This window comes from Geotrypetes seraphini, chromosome 18 (assembly GCF_902459505.1).
Source record: "Geotrypetes seraphini chromosome 18, aGeoSer1.1, whole genome shotgun sequence".
In the NCBI taxonomy this organism is placed as follows: domain Eukaryota; kingdom Metazoa; phylum Chordata; class Amphibia; order Gymnophiona; family Dermophiidae; genus Geotrypetes; species Geotrypetes seraphini.
Window position 1 is genome coordinate 28,016,214 of NC_047101.1, and position 18,777 is coordinate 28,034,990.

At 42.1% G+C, this 18,777-nt stretch overlaps 1 protein-coding gene across 1 annotated transcript in view; it reads right to left on the minus strand.

Moving 5' to 3' along the window:
* LOC117351839 overlaps nt 1–14,456 on the minus strand; it is a 42,640-nt gene extending 28,184 nt beyond the window's left edge. The window contains exon 1 of the mRNA XM_033927685.1: nt 14,056–14,456. Within this exon, the coding sequence (XP_033783576.1) occupies nt 14,056–14,179 (124 nt within the window). The 5' untranslated portion in view covers nt 14,180–14,456. The remainder of the gene's footprint in view (nt 1–14,055) is intronic.
* Nucleotides 14,457–18,777: the final 4,321 nt, after the last annotated feature.

Sequence of the window (18,777 nt, forward strand, 5' to 3'; positions counted from 1 at the left end):
ATCAACGTTTCCATAAGTTTACACACTATCGATGTGAGACTTACCGGTCTGTAATTTTCAGCCTCTGGTGCATGTAAATTCTACTGCACAGATCTCAAAAGGGGCATGGCCATGGGAGAGGCACAGGCAGCTCATGGCCATTTCTAAAAGTTAACAGAATGCACCAGATCCACATACAATTGAGGCGCAGTCATTTATGCCTGGTTTTCATTGGCATAAATGGCTGTGCCTAGATATTAGTCATGTGGATGGCCTAACTATGTCAGACCAAGGGTCCATCTAGCCCAGTAGTCCGTCTTCATGGGGGCCAATTCAGGTTACTAGTACCTAGCAAAAGCCTAAATAGTAGCAAAATTTTATGCTACCAATCCAAGGCAATCAGTGGCTTCCCCCATATCTGTCTCAATAACAGACTATGGACTTTTTGTCCAGGAACTTGTCCAAACCTTTTTTAAAACCAGCTATTACCACATCCTCTAGTAATGAGTTCCAGAGCTTAACTATTCTATGAGTGAAAAATTATTTCCTCCTTTTTTTTTTTTATTTTTTAAATAATTTTTATTGGAAAAGCAGCCCCTCCTATTGGTTTTAAAAGTATTTCCCTGTAACTTCATCAAGTGTCTCCTAGTCTAGTCTTTGTAATTTTTGATGGAGTGAAAAATCAATCCACTTGTACCCATTCTACTCCACTCAGGATTTTGTAGACTTCAATTAGCCGTCTCTTTTCCAAGCTGAAGAGCCCTAACTTTTTTAGTCTTTCCTCATACGACAGGAGTTCTATCCCCTTTATCATCTTGGTCGCTCTTCTTTGAACCCTTTCTAGTTCCGCAAAAACTTTTTTGACATAAGGCGACCAGAATTCAATGCAGTACTTACTGAAGGTGAGGTTGAACCATGGAGTGAGACAGAGGCATTATAACATTGTTAAACTAAACTAAACTAAATCTTAGGTTTGTATACCGCGCCATCTCCGCAAGCGCAGAGCTCGGCACGGTTTACAGAAGTTAAGAGGAAAGGAACTACAATGAAGGGATAAAGGAGAGGGACTAAGAAGATAGAGAGGGACCGGATGCTAGAGAACGGGAGGTAATTAGATTTTTGAAAAGAGCCAAGTTTTCAAGTGTTTGCGGAAGGATTGGAAGGAGCTTGAATTTCTGAGCGGGGGTGAGAGGTTGTTCCAGAGTTCTGTGGTTCTAAAGGGGAGGGATGTTCCAAGTTTTCCTGCGCGGGATATACCTTTTATAGAGGGGAAAGACAGTTTCAGTTTTTGTGAGGGTCTAGTGGAGTGTGGGTTTGAGGAGTTCCAAAAGAGTCTTGTTAACCATCCCTTTTAAAATATTCCTAGCATCTTGTTTACTTTTATGGCTGCCGCTGCCACACATTGGACAGAAGGTTTGCATTTATCTGCAATAAATTTCATCTGTCATTTGGACGCCCAGTCTTCCAGTTTCCTAAAGTCTACCTGCAATTTTTCACAATCTGCATGCATTTTAACAACTTTAGTGTCATCTGCAAATTTAATCACTTCACTCATCATTCAATTTCCAGATCATTTATATATAAATCCAGCAAATTGGTAAGGCATAAAAATTTTTTATAAACTTGAGTCAAGATCTTCTTTGGTTGACTCTGTCCCATTAAGCTAAGTTTGTCTACATGTTCCACAATTTTATTTTTGATAATTGTTTCTACTATTTTGCACTATAACCCTCACCAGAAGTGGTTTATAGAATAGTAATAAGCACAGATTTTTGTCAGCTACATACTGTATATAGAATTTGATTTTATGAGCAGAAAAGGTGCACTTTTTTGAAAAAGTATGCCCTATGTCAGGGGTTGGTAACCTGCAGCTTGTGAGCCACATGCGACTCTTCTTGCATGTGGCTATGGCTTTCCAGGTCCTGACCCTTTAATGTCCCTCCCAACCCCATGATCCCCCTGGGCCTACCGAGATACCTAGTGGGCCAGCTGAGGTTTTGTGGCAAGGATATGGGCCTTTTCTGCCTCCTCACAGCTGCCTTTTTAAATAGCTGGTGCAATTTCTCGCAGCTGCTCATGACATTTCCTGTAGTACCGCGAGTTGCCATGTGAGGTCATGGCAGCCATTTTAGAGGACAGCTGCGAGGAGGCAGAAGAGGCCCATGTTCCTGCCACAAAAACCTCTGCTGGACCACCAGGTATCTCAGTAAGCCCAGGATGGGGGTAGGGTTGGGAGGGAGATTAAAGGGTAGGGGCCTGGAGAGGCGAGAGAAGCTTGACTTATGGGTTGGGGGAAGGGGTAGGGGAGGAAAGAGAGGTGCATAGACCTGCAAGGGGTTGGAGGGGAAATAAGCTCTTTGTAATGCTTGGGTCAAATATTTTGGATAAATTGGCTCTTTGCTGTAAAATAGTTGCCGACCCCTGCCCTATGTGCAAAGAGTGCTCACTCTTTCCTGATAGTGTGCAGATGCATGCACAATTAACAGAAGAGTGCACACTTTCTAATTCTAGTCTTGACCACATTTTCATCAGTCTGTTTTAAATCTGCTACTAGTAGGGCTATACCGAATATTTGTATTCAATTTGATTTGGTCCTGAATCTATTATTTGGATTTGGCCGAATAGTGATTTAAATTCTAATATGAATAAGCGGGATTCTACTCTTGAGCTCTGATTTCATGTTGCTTCTTTCATTATTTGTTATAGGAAAGCTTCATGTCCCTTATTCAGATTCAGTATTTGTGCACAGCTGAGTAATATTTTTCATTATTCGTATTTAGATGAATAGTAAAATATGCTATTCGGTACAGCCAGTAACTTAGTGAGGGCAAGAGGCGCCCCTCCTAATCCCTCATCTCCGCCTCCCGCTCTTCCCCCCTTCCCTGTAGCTCTAGTTGTTCACCGCCACGAGTAATAACTTCAAAGTGCTCCTCACGACCCCGGCGGCTGTTCCTCTGACATCACTTCCCATGTGCAGCACCCGGAAGTGACATCAACGATCACAAGGAACACGTTGAGGTTGTTGCTGGTGGCAGTGAACAACTAGAGGTATGGGGTAGGGAAGGGGGGCACACATGTGGCAAGGGGAGGAGGGGTGCTGGTGCCCCCACCAACATGGAACCTGGGGCAGATCACCCCCTTACTACACCAGCTCTAGCTACTAGTTAATTTCATGGGCTGTCTCCTAGTCATTTCCTTTTAACTTGCTGCACACTACTGGGACAAGGGGCGGTGGGGCCTCTCCAAGTCTTCTTTCTGCCTTGTGCATGCACCCCTTCCCCGTACCTTTTGAACTTCAGCGCAAGCAGCCACGTCGGCTTCGGCACTCTTTCTGATATCACTTCCTCGGCGTGGGTCAGAGAGAGCGCCAAAGATGATGTTAGTGACTGCTTGCGCCATAGTTAAAAAGGTATGGTGAAGGGATGTCAGCACCCTGAGGAAGATGATGCTGAGGGCAGACCCTCCCCCCTTGCCACTGCACTTTGTGCTCATCTTCTTTGAGTTACTTTGATGTGGCTGAGCTAATACTTTGTACATAAGCAGGATAGTTTGCCTTTTTCTTTCATGATAATTGCTACATGTGTCTAGTAGCACTAGGGAAATGATAAGTAGTAGAATTGTGGACAATTGCAAAGCATGAAAAAAAACTCATGATTTTATAAATTGAGCCCAAATTTACAAGGAAGCTGTCTTGACCTAATGCTTTCTCATCTTTCACATAACTCTGTAGCATAATAAAATACCAAACATTAATAATCATCTTAACTTCAATGCATGTAATGAAATATTGTGTTGCAAACTTTAAACCAGGGGTGTCCAACCTTTTGGCTTCCCTGGGACGCATTGGCCAAAAAAAAATGTTTCTGGGGCCACGCACACGCTGCAGCAAGACAGAGGAGGGAGCCGGCAAGATGGTAAACACCCGGGAGCAGCAGAGGAAAACACTGCATTGCCCTCGACCGGGGCCGCACAAAATACTTCACAGGGCCGCAGGTTAGTCACCCCTGCTTTAAACCATAGAAAGACTGAATTTTTGGATCCACCATGCAGTAACAATTCATTCAGGCTGAGCTTCTCTTTCTTAACCTGTCTATATTGCACTGAAATTCACACATGAAATACTGTTCCGCAACTGGCAGTTTGAAAGTTTATATAGAGTCTGGGCAAAAAAGCCATTCTATTGAGAACATACCCCGAGGCAGCGGTTAAATGAGACCGTGAAACGCTGGCCGTGTTGGTAAGAAAAAAGCAGCTAACGTCATTTACTACAAAAAAGGAGAAACGGGAGAACAAAGAAAATTGGAAGTACTGGCTGGATTGTTAAAAGAAAAGACTTTTTGGATTCCCTTATGTTGACAGCTTTTCTCATATTTGAGTGTCACCAAATATAAACTAAGGGCTCCTTTTACTAAGCTGTGCTAGCAGTTTTAGCACGTGCTGCATTGCCGCGTACGCTAGACGCTAACGCCAGCATTGAGCTGGTGTTAATTCTTGGCGTGGGGTTAGCGCACGCGGCAATGCAGCGCGCGCTAAAAACACTAGCGCACCTTAGTAAAAGGAGCCCTAAATGACTTTGATATATGTGGAAATGGGTGGGGATGAAGGATACAGCCCTGTTACACAACCTTCCTGAAAAATAAACAGATAGAAAAGAAAAAGAAATGAAAATAGAGAAGGAAGTTTTAAAGAAACAGGAAGGGTGGTGGTTTTTTTGCCAGTGATTAAATCAAGAGCACTGTGAGCTATCACATACAGATGGTGCTTTCGCTCCAGATCAGAGACTTTTTCCCACCATTAAACAGAAGTATAATAAAAAAGATCTTATTAGATATATATTGATTTGGTGTCACTGTTAGTACACAGTGGATAAAGAGAGTGATTTTAGTAATCCTAAATATCTACACCACTGTTTCTGAACTTGATTGATTTTGTTTACTGCCTGGAGGACCACCAGGCCAGTCGGGGTTTCAGGATAGCCCTAATGAATATGCATAAGAGATCTGCATATAATGGAGGTGTCAGGCATGCAAATCTGCTCCAAGCATATTCATTAGGGCTGTCCTGAAAACCCAACTAGCCTGGTGGTCCTCCAGGACAGGGTTTAGAACCACTGGCCTAAATAATGCCAAGACAGTCTGCCTTGATGAGTGGCACTATTCAAGTAAAGACTGCTGAAAATCTGGGTTAGATCTGGCTAGAAGGAGTTATCCTACCTGGATAATTCCTAAATATCATCTCCCAACGATTTCAATCAATTATCCACAATGACTCCTTTTTCAGAGTGGTAAGGCAAAACAGGGAAGACAACCTTGTGTGTCTCTAGTTAGAAGCATAGCAGTCCTTTGGTCCCTGCTATATCAATGTCTTTCTGCAGATCTAGATTTGAACACTATTCTTGAGGTGGGAGTCACATAAGGCCCATCATGTCCAACACCCTGTCTTAGTATGGGTCACAGATCCCAAAAAATAGGTTTACTTCTCATAGCTCATTTCTAGGGATGAGCAATGGGCCTCCCAAATCTACTAGGTTAATTACTATGGGGCTTTTTTCTAGAAAACACTAAAAAGTGACCAGCACTATCCTCAACACGGCTCTTTTCCATGCACTGAGGCCACTTTTAGGGCTCTTTTTACGAAGATGCATTAGGGCCTTAACGCGCAGAATAGCGCACGCTAGCCGCTACCACCTCCTCTTGAGCAGGCGGTAGTTTTTTGGCTAGTGCTCGCTATAGTGTGTGCTAATCCAGTGCGTGCGCTAAAAACGCTAGCGCACCTTCGTAAAAGGAGCCCTTAATGTGGTGGTAAAATGACCCCATTTTCCATTTTGACTATTAATGACCACGCACTCATTTCCAGATTAGTATATGGCCATCAGCACATGAGCCGTTCAGTGTTCCCTCTAAGCGGGCGGGTGTTGTGAGCAAACTTTTTTCACCGTGAGCCAAAAATATCGGGCGCCAGCAAGTTATGAGCCAACTCGCCCGATTCTCCTCTCGCCGCCCTGCCATCTGCCGTACGCCTCTTCCGATCGTGCGCTGTGACGAGAAACGTGTGCGCTGCGATGTAATATTTTGTGCGCCAGCGCACGCCAGCGCAGCTTAGCGGGAACACTGGTTCAAATGGTTTTATTTATTTCCCCAAATTTATTTTTGTTATACGCATTGAAAATATTTGATATTGCGTTTAAATCAAAATCTCAATAAACTTGAAACGAGTGCCCGTGAGATTGTGGGAGGGTTAAATACTCAAAACTTAGAAGTTTTTGCTACGCCAGCTTTCTGGTATCTTTACATACAGTGGCGTACCTAGCATATGTAACATCCGGGGCCCATCATTTTTTGGCACCCCCCCCATCTGTAAGAAAAACATGATTTTTAGTAACAAACCACACGTCACACATGAGTACCTAGGAAAAGGCAGCATCTTACATATTGCAGTGAGCAGTACATCAATACACCCATTGTAAAACTAAACAAGCCAGACCAGCACAGATCAATCCTACACCGTCAATCCTAACAGAAAACCATGTCTTTCGAACACACAGAACACAGAAAACACCTTCGCCTAGTAAGGAATATGTAATCACAAACTAACCCCTCCCTCTTTTACAAAACTGTAGTGTGGATTTTAGCTACGGAGGTAACAGCTCTGATGCTCATAAAATTCTGAGCATCAGAGCTGCTACCACCAAGGCTGGTGCTAAAAACGCTTCACAGTTTTGTAAAAGGGGGGATAAAATAAAAATACATAGACAAAGGTTAAATTGAACCAGCAAGAAGCTGGACTCTGCATACAATGCTTCACAGAAACAGTGACACATGTCTCCTAAAGCAATAAATAAATAGAAATTTTTTTCTACCTTTGTCTTCTGTGGTTTCTCCTTTCCTCATCTTCTTGTAACTCTCTTCCTTCCATCCACTGTCTGCCGTCTCTCTTCCCCTATATGGCATCTTCTCTCCTTCTATGCCCCTTCCAGAAACTGTATGCCTCCCCCTTCCATCTCTCCTTTCACCCCATTGGTCTGGCATCTCTCTCCTCGCCTTCCCTCTCCCACACCTCTCCTCATAGTCTGGTATCTCCCCTTCCCTGATTCTCTGGCATCTCTCTCCTTTCCTTTTCTTCCATCTTTCGCTCCCCCTCCATGCTCTCACATCTCCCCCTTCCTTTTCCCTTAGACTGGCATACCTTCCTCCTACGCTCCAAGCCCTGGCATCTCCTTTAATTCCCTCCCTCATCTTCCTTCTCCCTCCAGCTGGGTACCGCAACACTCTTCCCTGCAGCTCTGCACTTCCCCACAATTGCCATGCTTCGGTTCCTCTTCTTCCTTCCTTCCTCCCCCCCCCCCCGCGGGACCCTGCGGCACCATCAACTCTTACTCCCTCTAATGTCGGCCCTGCAGCTCCAGACTTCCTCGCACCTTCTCCCCTCCCCCTTTGGATCGCTATTATTTTAAATGTTATAGCCGCGGAGCTGTATCCATCAGTGGAGATGTCTAACCTCGGCCTGCCCCGGAACTCTTACTGCAGCAGCCGCCCGTCTAGGCAGGAACAGGAAGTCACTGTTGCAGTAAGAGTTCCGGGGCAGGCCGAGGTTAGACATCTCCACTGATGGATACAGCTCCGCGGCTATAACATTTAAAATAATAGCGATCCAAAGGGGGAGGGGAGAAGGTGCGAGGAAGTCTGGAGCTGCAGGGCCGACATTAGAGGGAGTAAGAGTTGATGGTGCCGCAGGGTCCCGCGGGGGGGGGGGGGGAGGGAGGAAGGAAGGAAGAAGAGGAACCGAAGCATGGCAATTGTGGGGAAGTGCAATCCCCCCAATGCGTCCCCTTACCTTACCGACGCGTGTGTGCGCTGTGAAGAGAAACTTTGCGCTGCGATGTAATATTTTGTGCGCGAGCGCAGGCCAACGCAGCTTAGCGGGAACACTGGAGCCGTTGCCAGTACCTATTTTCTAGGTAGTAAGGGCTGGATTCTGCAAAAAGTTGCTGAAAGTTAGGCACTGGCAGATACCTAGATTGCGCCTACAGGCATCTAATGTGTGTATTAATTGGTTTTAAGTGGCACAATAATTGGTTGCATCTTTAAAACCAATTAAAACTCATTAAAAAAAATTAGGCACTCCTAGGTGGCCTCAGCGACTGGCACCTGGGTCCATGGCGCCTAGTAGTGCCGAAGCCCAGAAATGGGTGTGTTTGCAGGTGGTGCCAGACTTCCACATCACCAGGCTGCGATTCTGCAAGGTTTGAACAGTTAAACAACTATTCCCTATTTAACCAATCCATCCCACTCATAATTGTCTTTTCTCCAAGCTCAAAAACTCTAAATCTCGTAAGAGAGGTGATCTATTCCCTTTATTATATTTGTCACCTTTCTCCGAACATTTCTAGTTTTTCTATATAGAAACATAGAAACTCATTTATAAATTATCTAGAAATTGGAATGAGTGAGGTGGTTAAATTTGCAGATGACACTAAACATCATTATTGACTCTACACTTTCATTTAATGACCATCTCAACTCTGGTAAAAAAATGTTTTTTTAGTCATCACATGTTGAGAAAAGTGAGATCCTGCTTCCACCATCAACATTTTGCTATCCTTGTACAACCAATCATTCTTTCCAGACTGGACTATTGTAATTCCATCTATCTAAGTCTAATCAATAAAAGTCTTCAAAGACTTCAGCAGATCCAGAATAATGCGGCTAGGTTGATCTTCGCAAAAGTAAATTTGATCATGTTTTCCCCGCTTCTATCAAAACTTCACTGGCTTCCAGTAATTTCTAGGGTTCACTTTAAATGTGCCTGCCTAACATTCAAGATCCTGCATGGCATTCTTCCCCCACCCCAATTCCACTATCTTGGAATTCTATAAGACCTGTCACTACCAGATCCACCCAAAAACTTAAACTATCTTTCCCCTCGTTAAAAGGTATTATCTATGCGGGAAAATTAGGGAAATCTCTTTTCTTCAAAATCACTGAGCTTTGGAATAACCTTCCAGCCCTGCTTTGGAATCTGGGTTCCTTCCAATTATTCCGAAAGCATCTGAAAACCTGGCTATTCTCAAAAATGTAAATCTCGCTACCCTCTTTATAATCACTAATTCTTATTATGTTTTTCCTTCCTTATACTAAAGTTCCTGTAAACCAGTGGTCTCAAACTCGCGGCCCGGGGGCCAAATGCGGCCTGCCAAGTACAATTTTGAGGCCCTCGGTATCTTTATCATAATCACAAAAGTAACATAAAACAGTTTTTTGATCATATGTCTCTTTGGCTATAAATTACAATATTATTATTAAGACTTAGCCAAAAGGAAAGATTTATAAACTATAAAGAGTTTTACCTCATGCAAAATTGTAATTTCTTTAATAAGACATTAACTATTTTTTTTGAGACCCTCCAAGTACCTACAAATCCAAAATGTGGCCCTTCAAAGGGTTTGAGTTTGAGACCACTGCTGTAAACCGTGCCGAGCTCTATCTTTATGGAGAGGATGCGATATATAAACTTAAGGTTAAGTTTAGCTTGTTAAAGTGCATGCAGATTGTGAAAATTTGCAGGAAGACCTTAGGAAATTGAAAGTCTGTCGCCATATGCCTTATGATGAAGACCACCAACCATTTTAGTAGCCTTCCTCTGGATCGACTCTATCCTTTTTTATATCTTTTTGAAGGTGTGGCCTCTAGAATTACACACAATATTCTAATATAATCTAATTTAATATTTGTGTTGCATACACATAAACAGGCTCTAGGCGACTTGAAGAGGGAAAGGAAGGCAAGGGTACAGAGGGAGAATGGAGAGGAAGGGGGACAGGAAAAGAAGATCTTAATTATATTAAGTAAAAGGACAGCTGCTTATGGCGATCTTTGAAGAATTAGTTCTAAATGATGTCTCACCAAAGTCTTATACAGGGGCATCAATACCTCCTTTTTCCTACTTGGCCATACCTCTTCCTATGCATCCTAGCATCCTTCTAACTTTTGCCGTCACCTTTTCAACATGTTTGGCCACCTTAAGATCATCACATACAATCACACCCAAATCCCACTCTTCTCTTCGTGCACTTAAGTTCTTCACCCCCTAAACTGTACTGTTCCCTCGGGTTTTGCAGTACTTTTTGAAATTGAGCAACCAGGACTAATCTAATCTATTCTAAGGCTTGGCTTTATATACCAAGTCTTCATTCTAAGAAAGCTTGACTCGGTTTACAATAATTAACTTAAATAAAAACCATTAAAAAAAGACTAAATTTCAGGAAATTAATTTTCAAAGTGTTTAGCAAATAAAGTAGTTTTTAAAGATTTGCGAAAAAATTGAAGTGAGCCGGAACTCCTTAACAGAAATGGAAGATCATTCCAAAGTTAAGAAAGCTTAAAGATTGACTAAAAATCTTGACTCCTTTAATCCCTTTTTTGGAAGGAAGAGATGCAGCAACACCAAAAACCCTAAACAGAAACAAAATACTCTGGAAGAAAGGAAGGAGAGAAGGGGTATGATACATACATCGAAATATTTAAATAACTCCATGGCAGTGGTGTAGTAAGGGGGGCAAGGGCAGACCACCCCGGCCGCCGTCTTTGTGGAGGCGCCAGTGCTGGTGACTCTCCTCTTCTCTGCTCCCCTGGTGTACCTCTTGGAACCGAGGCTGGTACAAGTAGCAGGTGGAAGATTCTCCTTGTACTGTCAAATATTTCAAGAGGTAGACGGGGGCAGGTGCTCAAGCAGCGAGGGGCAGGGTGTTGCTTAAGCGGCAGGCAAGAGCAGGGGGCACATAGCATGGAGATGTTGGGCACTACCACTCCATGACATTAATGTACAGAAGGTCATCCTTTTTAAATGAAGGAAAACTCCAGAATGATAGGGCATAAGAGGTTCTAGGCTCAGGAGTAATCTAAGGAAATACTTTTTTCATAAAGGGTGGTAGATGTGTGGAATAGCCTCCCAGTGGAGATATGGTCTGTATCTGAATTCAAGAAAGCACAAGAAAGGCACGCAAGATCACTTGGGAGAGGAGATAGTGGATGCTGTGGATGGGCAGACTGGATGAACCATTTGGCCTTTATCTGCTGTCTGTTTCTGTGTTTCTAGAATGAGATTTTTAATGTTGTTCTCTGTGACTCCAAGATCTTTTCTTAAGGTGGTGACTCCGACTCAGAATGCAGTAACATATTACTTTCTATTACTGAAGATGTTACTAACAAGTGCGTTCATGTGTTAACAGTGTTAGTAAATGACCCCCATCAGTCTATTGGCTTTCCTAATTGCTTTGATATGTTTACTGCCTAACTATTTGGTCACATTTATTTATTCATCTCCAAAAAAAGGTACCTGCTCATCTGCTCATGTTTTACATTGAAGAATTTTGCATCGTCTTCAAATGTTATCCTCTTAATTCACTGCATCCTTTTCCAGGTCCCATTACAGACCCCTGAGGTAGTTCCCTAGTCCCCTTGCTCCTTTCAGCAAATTCACCATGTAGCCTTTCTTTCTTTCTAGATTTTAATCATTACAAATCACTAGGGGGTCTCTGAAAAGTTCTCAACCCAACCTAGAAGAGAATGATGTAGGCCATGAAACACGTTATTCCACACTTTTCTTTTCAATGATATGAAATGAAATGAAAAAGTGTCAAGAAAAGTGTGGAATAACTTGTGAGTTTCATGGCTCCACATCATTCTCTTCTTGGTTGGACTGAGAACTTTTCAGGGGCCCCTCTTGATCAGTCTCTCATGAGGAATTATGTCAAATGCCTTCCTGAAATCCAGATACAATATAGGGACTGTCCAGCCTTTATCCATATATTTATTTACACTTTAAAAAAAATTCTAATAGATTGGTAAGGCAAGTTATTTCTTCCTTGTGCCCATGCTGCATGTGTGCTATGGTGGGCTAGTGTAAAAGAACATAAGAATTGCCGCTGCAGGGTCAGACCAGTGGTCCATCGTGCCCAGCAGTCCGCTCCCGCGGCGGCCCACAGGTCAAAGACCAGTGCCCTAACTGAGTCTAGCCTCACCTGCATACGTTCTGGTACAGCAGGAACTTCTCCAACTTTGTCTTGAATCCCTGGAGAGTGTTTTCCCCTATAACAGACTCTAGAAGAGCGTTCCAGTTTTCTACCACTCTCTGGATGAAGAAGAACTTTCTTACATTTGTACGGAATCTATCCCCTTTCAACTTTAGAGAGTGCCCTCTCGTTCTCCCTACCTTGGAGAGAGTGAACAATCTGTCTTTATCTGCTGTCTATTCTCTTCAGTATTTTGAATGTTTCGATCATGTCCCCTCTCAGTCTCCTCTTTTCAAGGGAGAAGTGTGTGTGAGAAAGGTTTTTAATGCTGTTGTGTGTGGTGTGTTTTTTTTTGGGGGGGGAGTGTTATGCAATATCTCGTCTGTGAATTATTAGAACTTCTAACAGTGGACATTTTTCATAAGTATTTATGTTCACTTGGGAAACAGAACCAGCTGGGGAAGAATTTATACAGCAAGAGGGCAAAGGACACAAAAAAGATTTAGAAAGGTTTTTTTTGTTTCCTTTCTCACTCTTATTTTAATTAACCTACTCTCCATTTGCCAGACAGTTTACATTAAACACATCACAGAAATAACAGAAATATATTTTTTTAAAAACTATATTTACAGTGGACTAAACTGTTATATCTGTGGTGTCAGTTTAGGGTGTGAAGACTTTAGTAACCTTGCCATTGTTTTGTATTTTCCTAGCATTGCCCTATTTTCTGATGAGGATAGGAATTTGTGTCATCTGCTGAAAAAAGACAGAGATGAGGTCTTTGTGGATCTCCTGTGATAATTTATACCCAGCCTTCATTTATTTGGCAGAGGACAGTATAACAACAGAAATATACCTAAACACAGCTTAAGATCAATATTAAGAATGTGACTGCTGATCTCAGCAAGACCTGATCCATGTGTTGCAGCCAATAAATCTGCTCATATGGCCACATTTGTCTTCTCCCCTACATCGCAAGTTCTTTCTGATTCACAATATTGATTTAAAATTTTTAAAATAAATTTATAGTCTACACCATAGTGGATAATAACCTTAACATGTCTTCCTATAGATTTCTGCCTTCAGCAGACTACCAGAGGATAATTTTATAAAATTAGGTCATACCCAACGGGCACTTTAACAGCACAACAGAGGTAGGGATATGAGCATAAACATTTACAATCCGAGTGGATGTAATATCTGCTCCTGCAATATAAGTGCTATCACTGCTGGATTTGTTCTTTTATAAAGTCACATAGGTTCCTCATGTGTCTTCACAAAACAGTGCCAGAAGAGGCTCATTTAAATCTGGGCACCCCCTTACACAAATAGCCTTCCACCAAATGAATATTATTCTTAGTATTTACATTAGCATCTCTGTCCAAGAAAACCCGATTGTTCAGTATACTGGGGTATAGTTGGGTCAGCATGACAATGGTGGCCAGTGGTTACTTCTAGACACGTTACTCGTCTACAATTAATGAATGCTTCTTCTTCTACAAGTGCATTAAAATGGTGGCTCAAACATTGCAATTCTACTTATTTTGTTGATGGTTAAGTGCTCTCTCACCAAATCATTACCCATGACAGGTCAAGTGTTGAGTGACTCACCTACCAAAGGAACTTCTCATCCATAAAGAAAAAAATCTAAAATACTAGGATAATAGGCTTATATTTGGGGGGGAGGGAGCTTCACATCACTGATTTTCTGTGAGTTGCAGCAGTTCCTTCTAGGGCTCACAGCTGAGTGGTTGGCAAGCACATCCCATGTCCTCTGCTCTTGGGGTTGGAATTCCAGCTGGAGTCCAGCATGTGCTGTTCTTTCCCCAAAACCTGGCAATAGCTGCACCAGCTGCTGTGCTTATTTCCAACAGTCCCTGTAACTCAACTGAATGCAAGGGGATTCAGATAAAGATTTGGCAAACTTCCTGTAAAGCATGGTGATTTTCCACAAGTCTATTAAAAGTCACTTTTCACAATGAACAAGCATACCTTTTGCCCAAACATGTCTAGAAATAGGTTTATAGTCCTTCGTTATTGGGCAACCTATAATTCATTGTACCCACCTGGATATAGAAATCTGCTCAGCATCTGTACATGTGTCAGTTCCCAACAGCAATCTTTCCTCCGTGATTGTACCTGTATTATGTGAAATGCCAAGTCAGAACCAAAAGGCCATATAATCCTCATGCCAATGACCTCTCTCCCCTTTTCCCCCAAATTTCCTTACTTCTCTTCAGCTGCAATAAGATTCGAGGTTGCAATCTCAAATAGGAAATCATACTCCTGGGGCTCTCCTTATCTGTGCAGTTAGGAAGCAAAATTTCTCTTTGTAGTTTGTAGTCCATAGGTCTAATTAAACTGTTAAGGTATTTCCATCCTTGTCCTTCTTTTCCAATCCATAGGTTCAGGCTAAGGAGAGCATCTGCTAGCCCTCTTTGCTCTACAACAAAACGTTATATTACACTTTGCTTTCTCCTAGTGTGCTCAGAAAATCCCTAGCTCTGGGATTTATATAAATACAATAAAGTCTACAAAATACAGAAATGCAAATATATTTTTGAATATAATATTATCATTGTCAACACACCCCAGACCTGTTTACTACTGAGAACAGAAAATAGTCAGAATACTGTCATTTGTTTCAGGGAATGCAAAAAACGTTTCAACAGCTAACAAGCCATGTTTCTTTGCAAAATATGCCAGGACCTGTAACAGAAGCGAAAGCTGTTTGTGCCCACTTGTATCTCTGTGTCCTTACAAACAGGGAGAGGGAGAGAAAAGGTCAGTAGCTACAGACTCTCCTCGGCCTGTTCCTTGCTGTATTTGCCTCTAAACAAATCAACAAAAAATAAAAAAGAGATATTCCTGATAGTATGCAGTGAAGGTCAAGCAATGCTGGATTAGCTGGTCTCAAGGAGAAGAATGATGTATGATAAGGCCTATTGCACACATATAAGCCCTGGCATCTTACTTACTCTCCATTTTCACACCAAAAATGTCTGCATTTTTTTCATCTTACCCAGTTTGAGTGAGAATTTTAGACCGGCCTTGATTTGGAACTTACATCCCGAAGCAGTATGGCATTTCTATTCCCTAATTCTAGCCCTTGAAATCGATGCTGCATTAGAATGAGGTTTACTATCAACCCAAGGTTGCCCTATAGCAGTGTCCTGCAAACTTTCTCAATTTACAGCAAAGGCTCAAGGCATCCGGAAGTGTGCGGACGTCGTGGTAATGACATTATGCGCATGCGTGAAGGCCCTCCAGATGGTGCCAGCAGGGAAGAGGGCCATAGAGAAGGAGAGGCGCCGGTACCGGCTGATTGCCTACAGGACATGCTTCTCATTGCAAGAGGCACATCCTGTAAACAGTCAACCACTGCCTCTTCTCCCCAGTGTGCCACGGTACACCTGAAATCTCAGGAGGCACACAGTTTGTGATACACTGCCCTATAGTCTTACCTCTAGACCTGGATAACTTGGCTGCTGTAGGGTAAATGTATAAAGCTGCATATATATACACTAGTGTATAAGCACGTTACATTAACATGTGCTAGAATATATGTTATTCATTCATTCAATTTTCTATACTGTTCTCCCAGAGGAGCTCAGAATGGTTTACATGAAATTATTCAGGTGCTGAAGCATTTTTCCCTGGTGCATTCTGGGATCTGCAGCCCTGATTCCAATGGACAGAATCATAGACTATATACTGCTTTGGGATGTTAACTTAGAAACAAAAAACAGGACCAGCCTAAAAATCTCCCTCTTGGAATAGATAACTTGGCAGGTCTGCAAATTTCAAGTGCTGATGTCTGCAGTGTCATTTTGTTACAATTTTCAATCTGTAATTTGGTGATGGGGCTGTAATGTAAGAACCAGAAAAAGAAACGCATATAAACCTAGCACTCTAGGGCGCCCCCTAAGTACGGTCAAAGCGCATCTAGTACCACTGGCCTCTATTTGAAGAGCAGGAGGCACTACCCCGCTTCCCCAGCCAGGGTTTGGCGCCCCCTGCTGTTTACAATTCTTACAGCTATAGTTAACATTTTTTTTTTTTAAGTTCAAATGTTTTTATTGATTATAGTAAGAGGAAATACAATATCATATGAACAGATGTACATATAATCACAGTTATCTCTCCAACAACTCAGACAAGCACATGAACATATTTGTATACAATTTATATCCTGCTCACGGTAAGTTTTCCAAGTATGTGTATCCTATGAGATATGCATATGACAAAGACACAAAAGGTCAATCAGAGCAGTAATCAAGTAATGGTTTCCATATATCGTAATATTTAGACATTAAATGAGATTTTTCAGCGTAGATTTTTTCATATTTACCAGTGTTACAGAGAGCATTCCACCACATATGAAACTCAACTTTAGTGAGATCTTTCCAACAATATAGAATTGTTTGTAAAGCTAACGCCAACATAATGGTAAGTAAGTATTCTGAGGGTTTAGGTATGGGGGTCGATAATGATTGACTCATACCAATGAGTATGGCAGATGACCTTGTTTCATGTATCTGAAGAACTGCACATACAGTTTCCCAAACTCTATCCCAAAAGATTTGGATGTGTGAACAGGAGAAAAGTAAATGTTCCAAGGAACCCTCATCTGAGTTGCAAGACCAGCAGAGAGGGGACATTTTTGAGTCAATTTTATGAGACAATTGTGGGGTCCATACAGCTCTGTGAATCACAAAGTAAATAGATTGCAATAGTGAAGCTGAGCGAATGGATTTGAAGAAGATCTTCCAGAGCTCTTCCCAATCAATAGCATCGGAGGGGAGACTGAGTTTATAATTCCATTTCTGTTCTAGTTCTGTAGATCCAGGAAAAGCTGTCATCTGCAGGATTTTATACCATATTGATGCGGTGAGTACCTGTCCAGTGTTCCTATTTAGAAAACTTCGTAGACCAGAGTCAACGTTGGAAGTGAGTATCGTAGGTATGGAATTTCGAATGCAATGCAGAAGTTGTAACCATCTGTAATGTTGGGTGGCAGGAAGTCCTTTGTTCTCTACAAGTATTTGAAACGGAGTCCAATCAGCTGAAGTCATTAAATCTTGCACAGTCCAAATGTCACATCCTTGCCATTCTCTCCAGGATACAGTTGAGTTTTGGATTTTAAAGCGATCATTCCTCCAAATAGGAATCAGGGTCGATGTTTCCCATTTATCCTTAAAAGTTAAGTCAAGATTATGAATGGTTGATTTATAGGCCTGAAGAATAGGGTCAGTGACGTCTATTTTAGACAGGAGCGCACCCGCCAATAGTTGAAGTCTATGTTCCCCATATAGCTCTCGTTCAATCCGTATCCATGTTGGAGGGTTAGGATCTCTGACCATAAGGTAATGCCCCAGCGACCATTGTCTCATGATGAATGCATTATGGTAATGAAAGAATGACGGGAAGTTAACCCCTCCAAATTTACGTGGAGCCTTCAATTTGTTTAACTCAATGCGTGGCTGTTTAGAGTTCCATAAAAACTTCGTAAGTATGGAGTCAACTTGTTTGTAGAAATGAGAGGGCAACTGAAACGGGAGCATGTACAGTATATAATTGATTTTAGGGGTCAACATCATCTTGATGGTTTCAAGTCTTCCCCACAAGTCAATGTTAAGGGAGACCATTTAGTTACTGTCGATTTAAGAATTTCCAGGAGGTGTGCACAATTTAGTTGAATAGATTCAGATATGGTAGGACCAAAGAGCACTCCTAAGTATTTCATAGAGGAAGAAGACCATTTAACCCCATGTGATGTTATGTCAAATTCAGCAGCCGGGCAAGTGATCGACATCACCTCCGTCTTGCCTGTGTTCAATTTATAACCTGATACTGCAGCATAGTCCTTGATGGTTTCCAGCAGGTGAGGGAATGAAGCAGGAGTCATGTACAGCAGGACATCATCCGCGTACGCCGATAATTTAAGTTCATGACTTTCCATCTTGAGACCGGTGATCCTAGGATTGTGACGTATATTTTGTAACAAGGGCTCGAGTGCCAGATTAAACAGGAGTGGCGAAAGGGGGCAACCCTGTCTAGTTCCTCTAGTTGGATGAAAAGGTGTTGATAGGCGACCATTGACATATGTTCTGGTGGAAGGCTTGAAATATAAGATCTTAACTTTGGTAATGTAATTCTCAGAGAAGCCATACCAGCGCATTGTTTGGAAAAGAAAGGGCCATTCAATACGGTCAAATGCCTTCTCAGCATCTAACCCTACTGCGAGAATGTCCTGATGTTGGGTATGTGCTTGTGTAAGAACGTGAGAGAAGGTACGTGTATTCTCACAGGAGTATCGACCATTAATGAATCCAGTTTGGTCTGCTGATATAAGTTTAGTGATGACTTTTTGCAAACGTGTAGATAGTAATTTGGCGTATATCTTCGCATCTACATTAATTAATGATAATGGTCTGTAATTGGATATGATTCTCTTATCCTTATCCGGTTTGGGAAGGACAATAATTGTCGCTTCTGTGAATGATCCGGCAGCTTCACCAGTTTCCATGAGGTGTTCAATAAATTGTAAGTAATATGGAGCCAGAACATCCTGGAATTCTCGGTAGTATTCCACAGTCAGTCCATCTGGTCCTGGAGTTTTTTTGGGTGCCATGGATTTTATTACTGAAGAGATTTCTGCAAGGGTTATTGGTTCATCCAATAGTTCATTGTCATCTGGGGAAAGACAATTGTGCGGAATAGGTTCTAAGAATTCCGTAGTTCTGTGTGGTAGTTGGATTTCTGATGTATAAAGAGTACGATAGAAT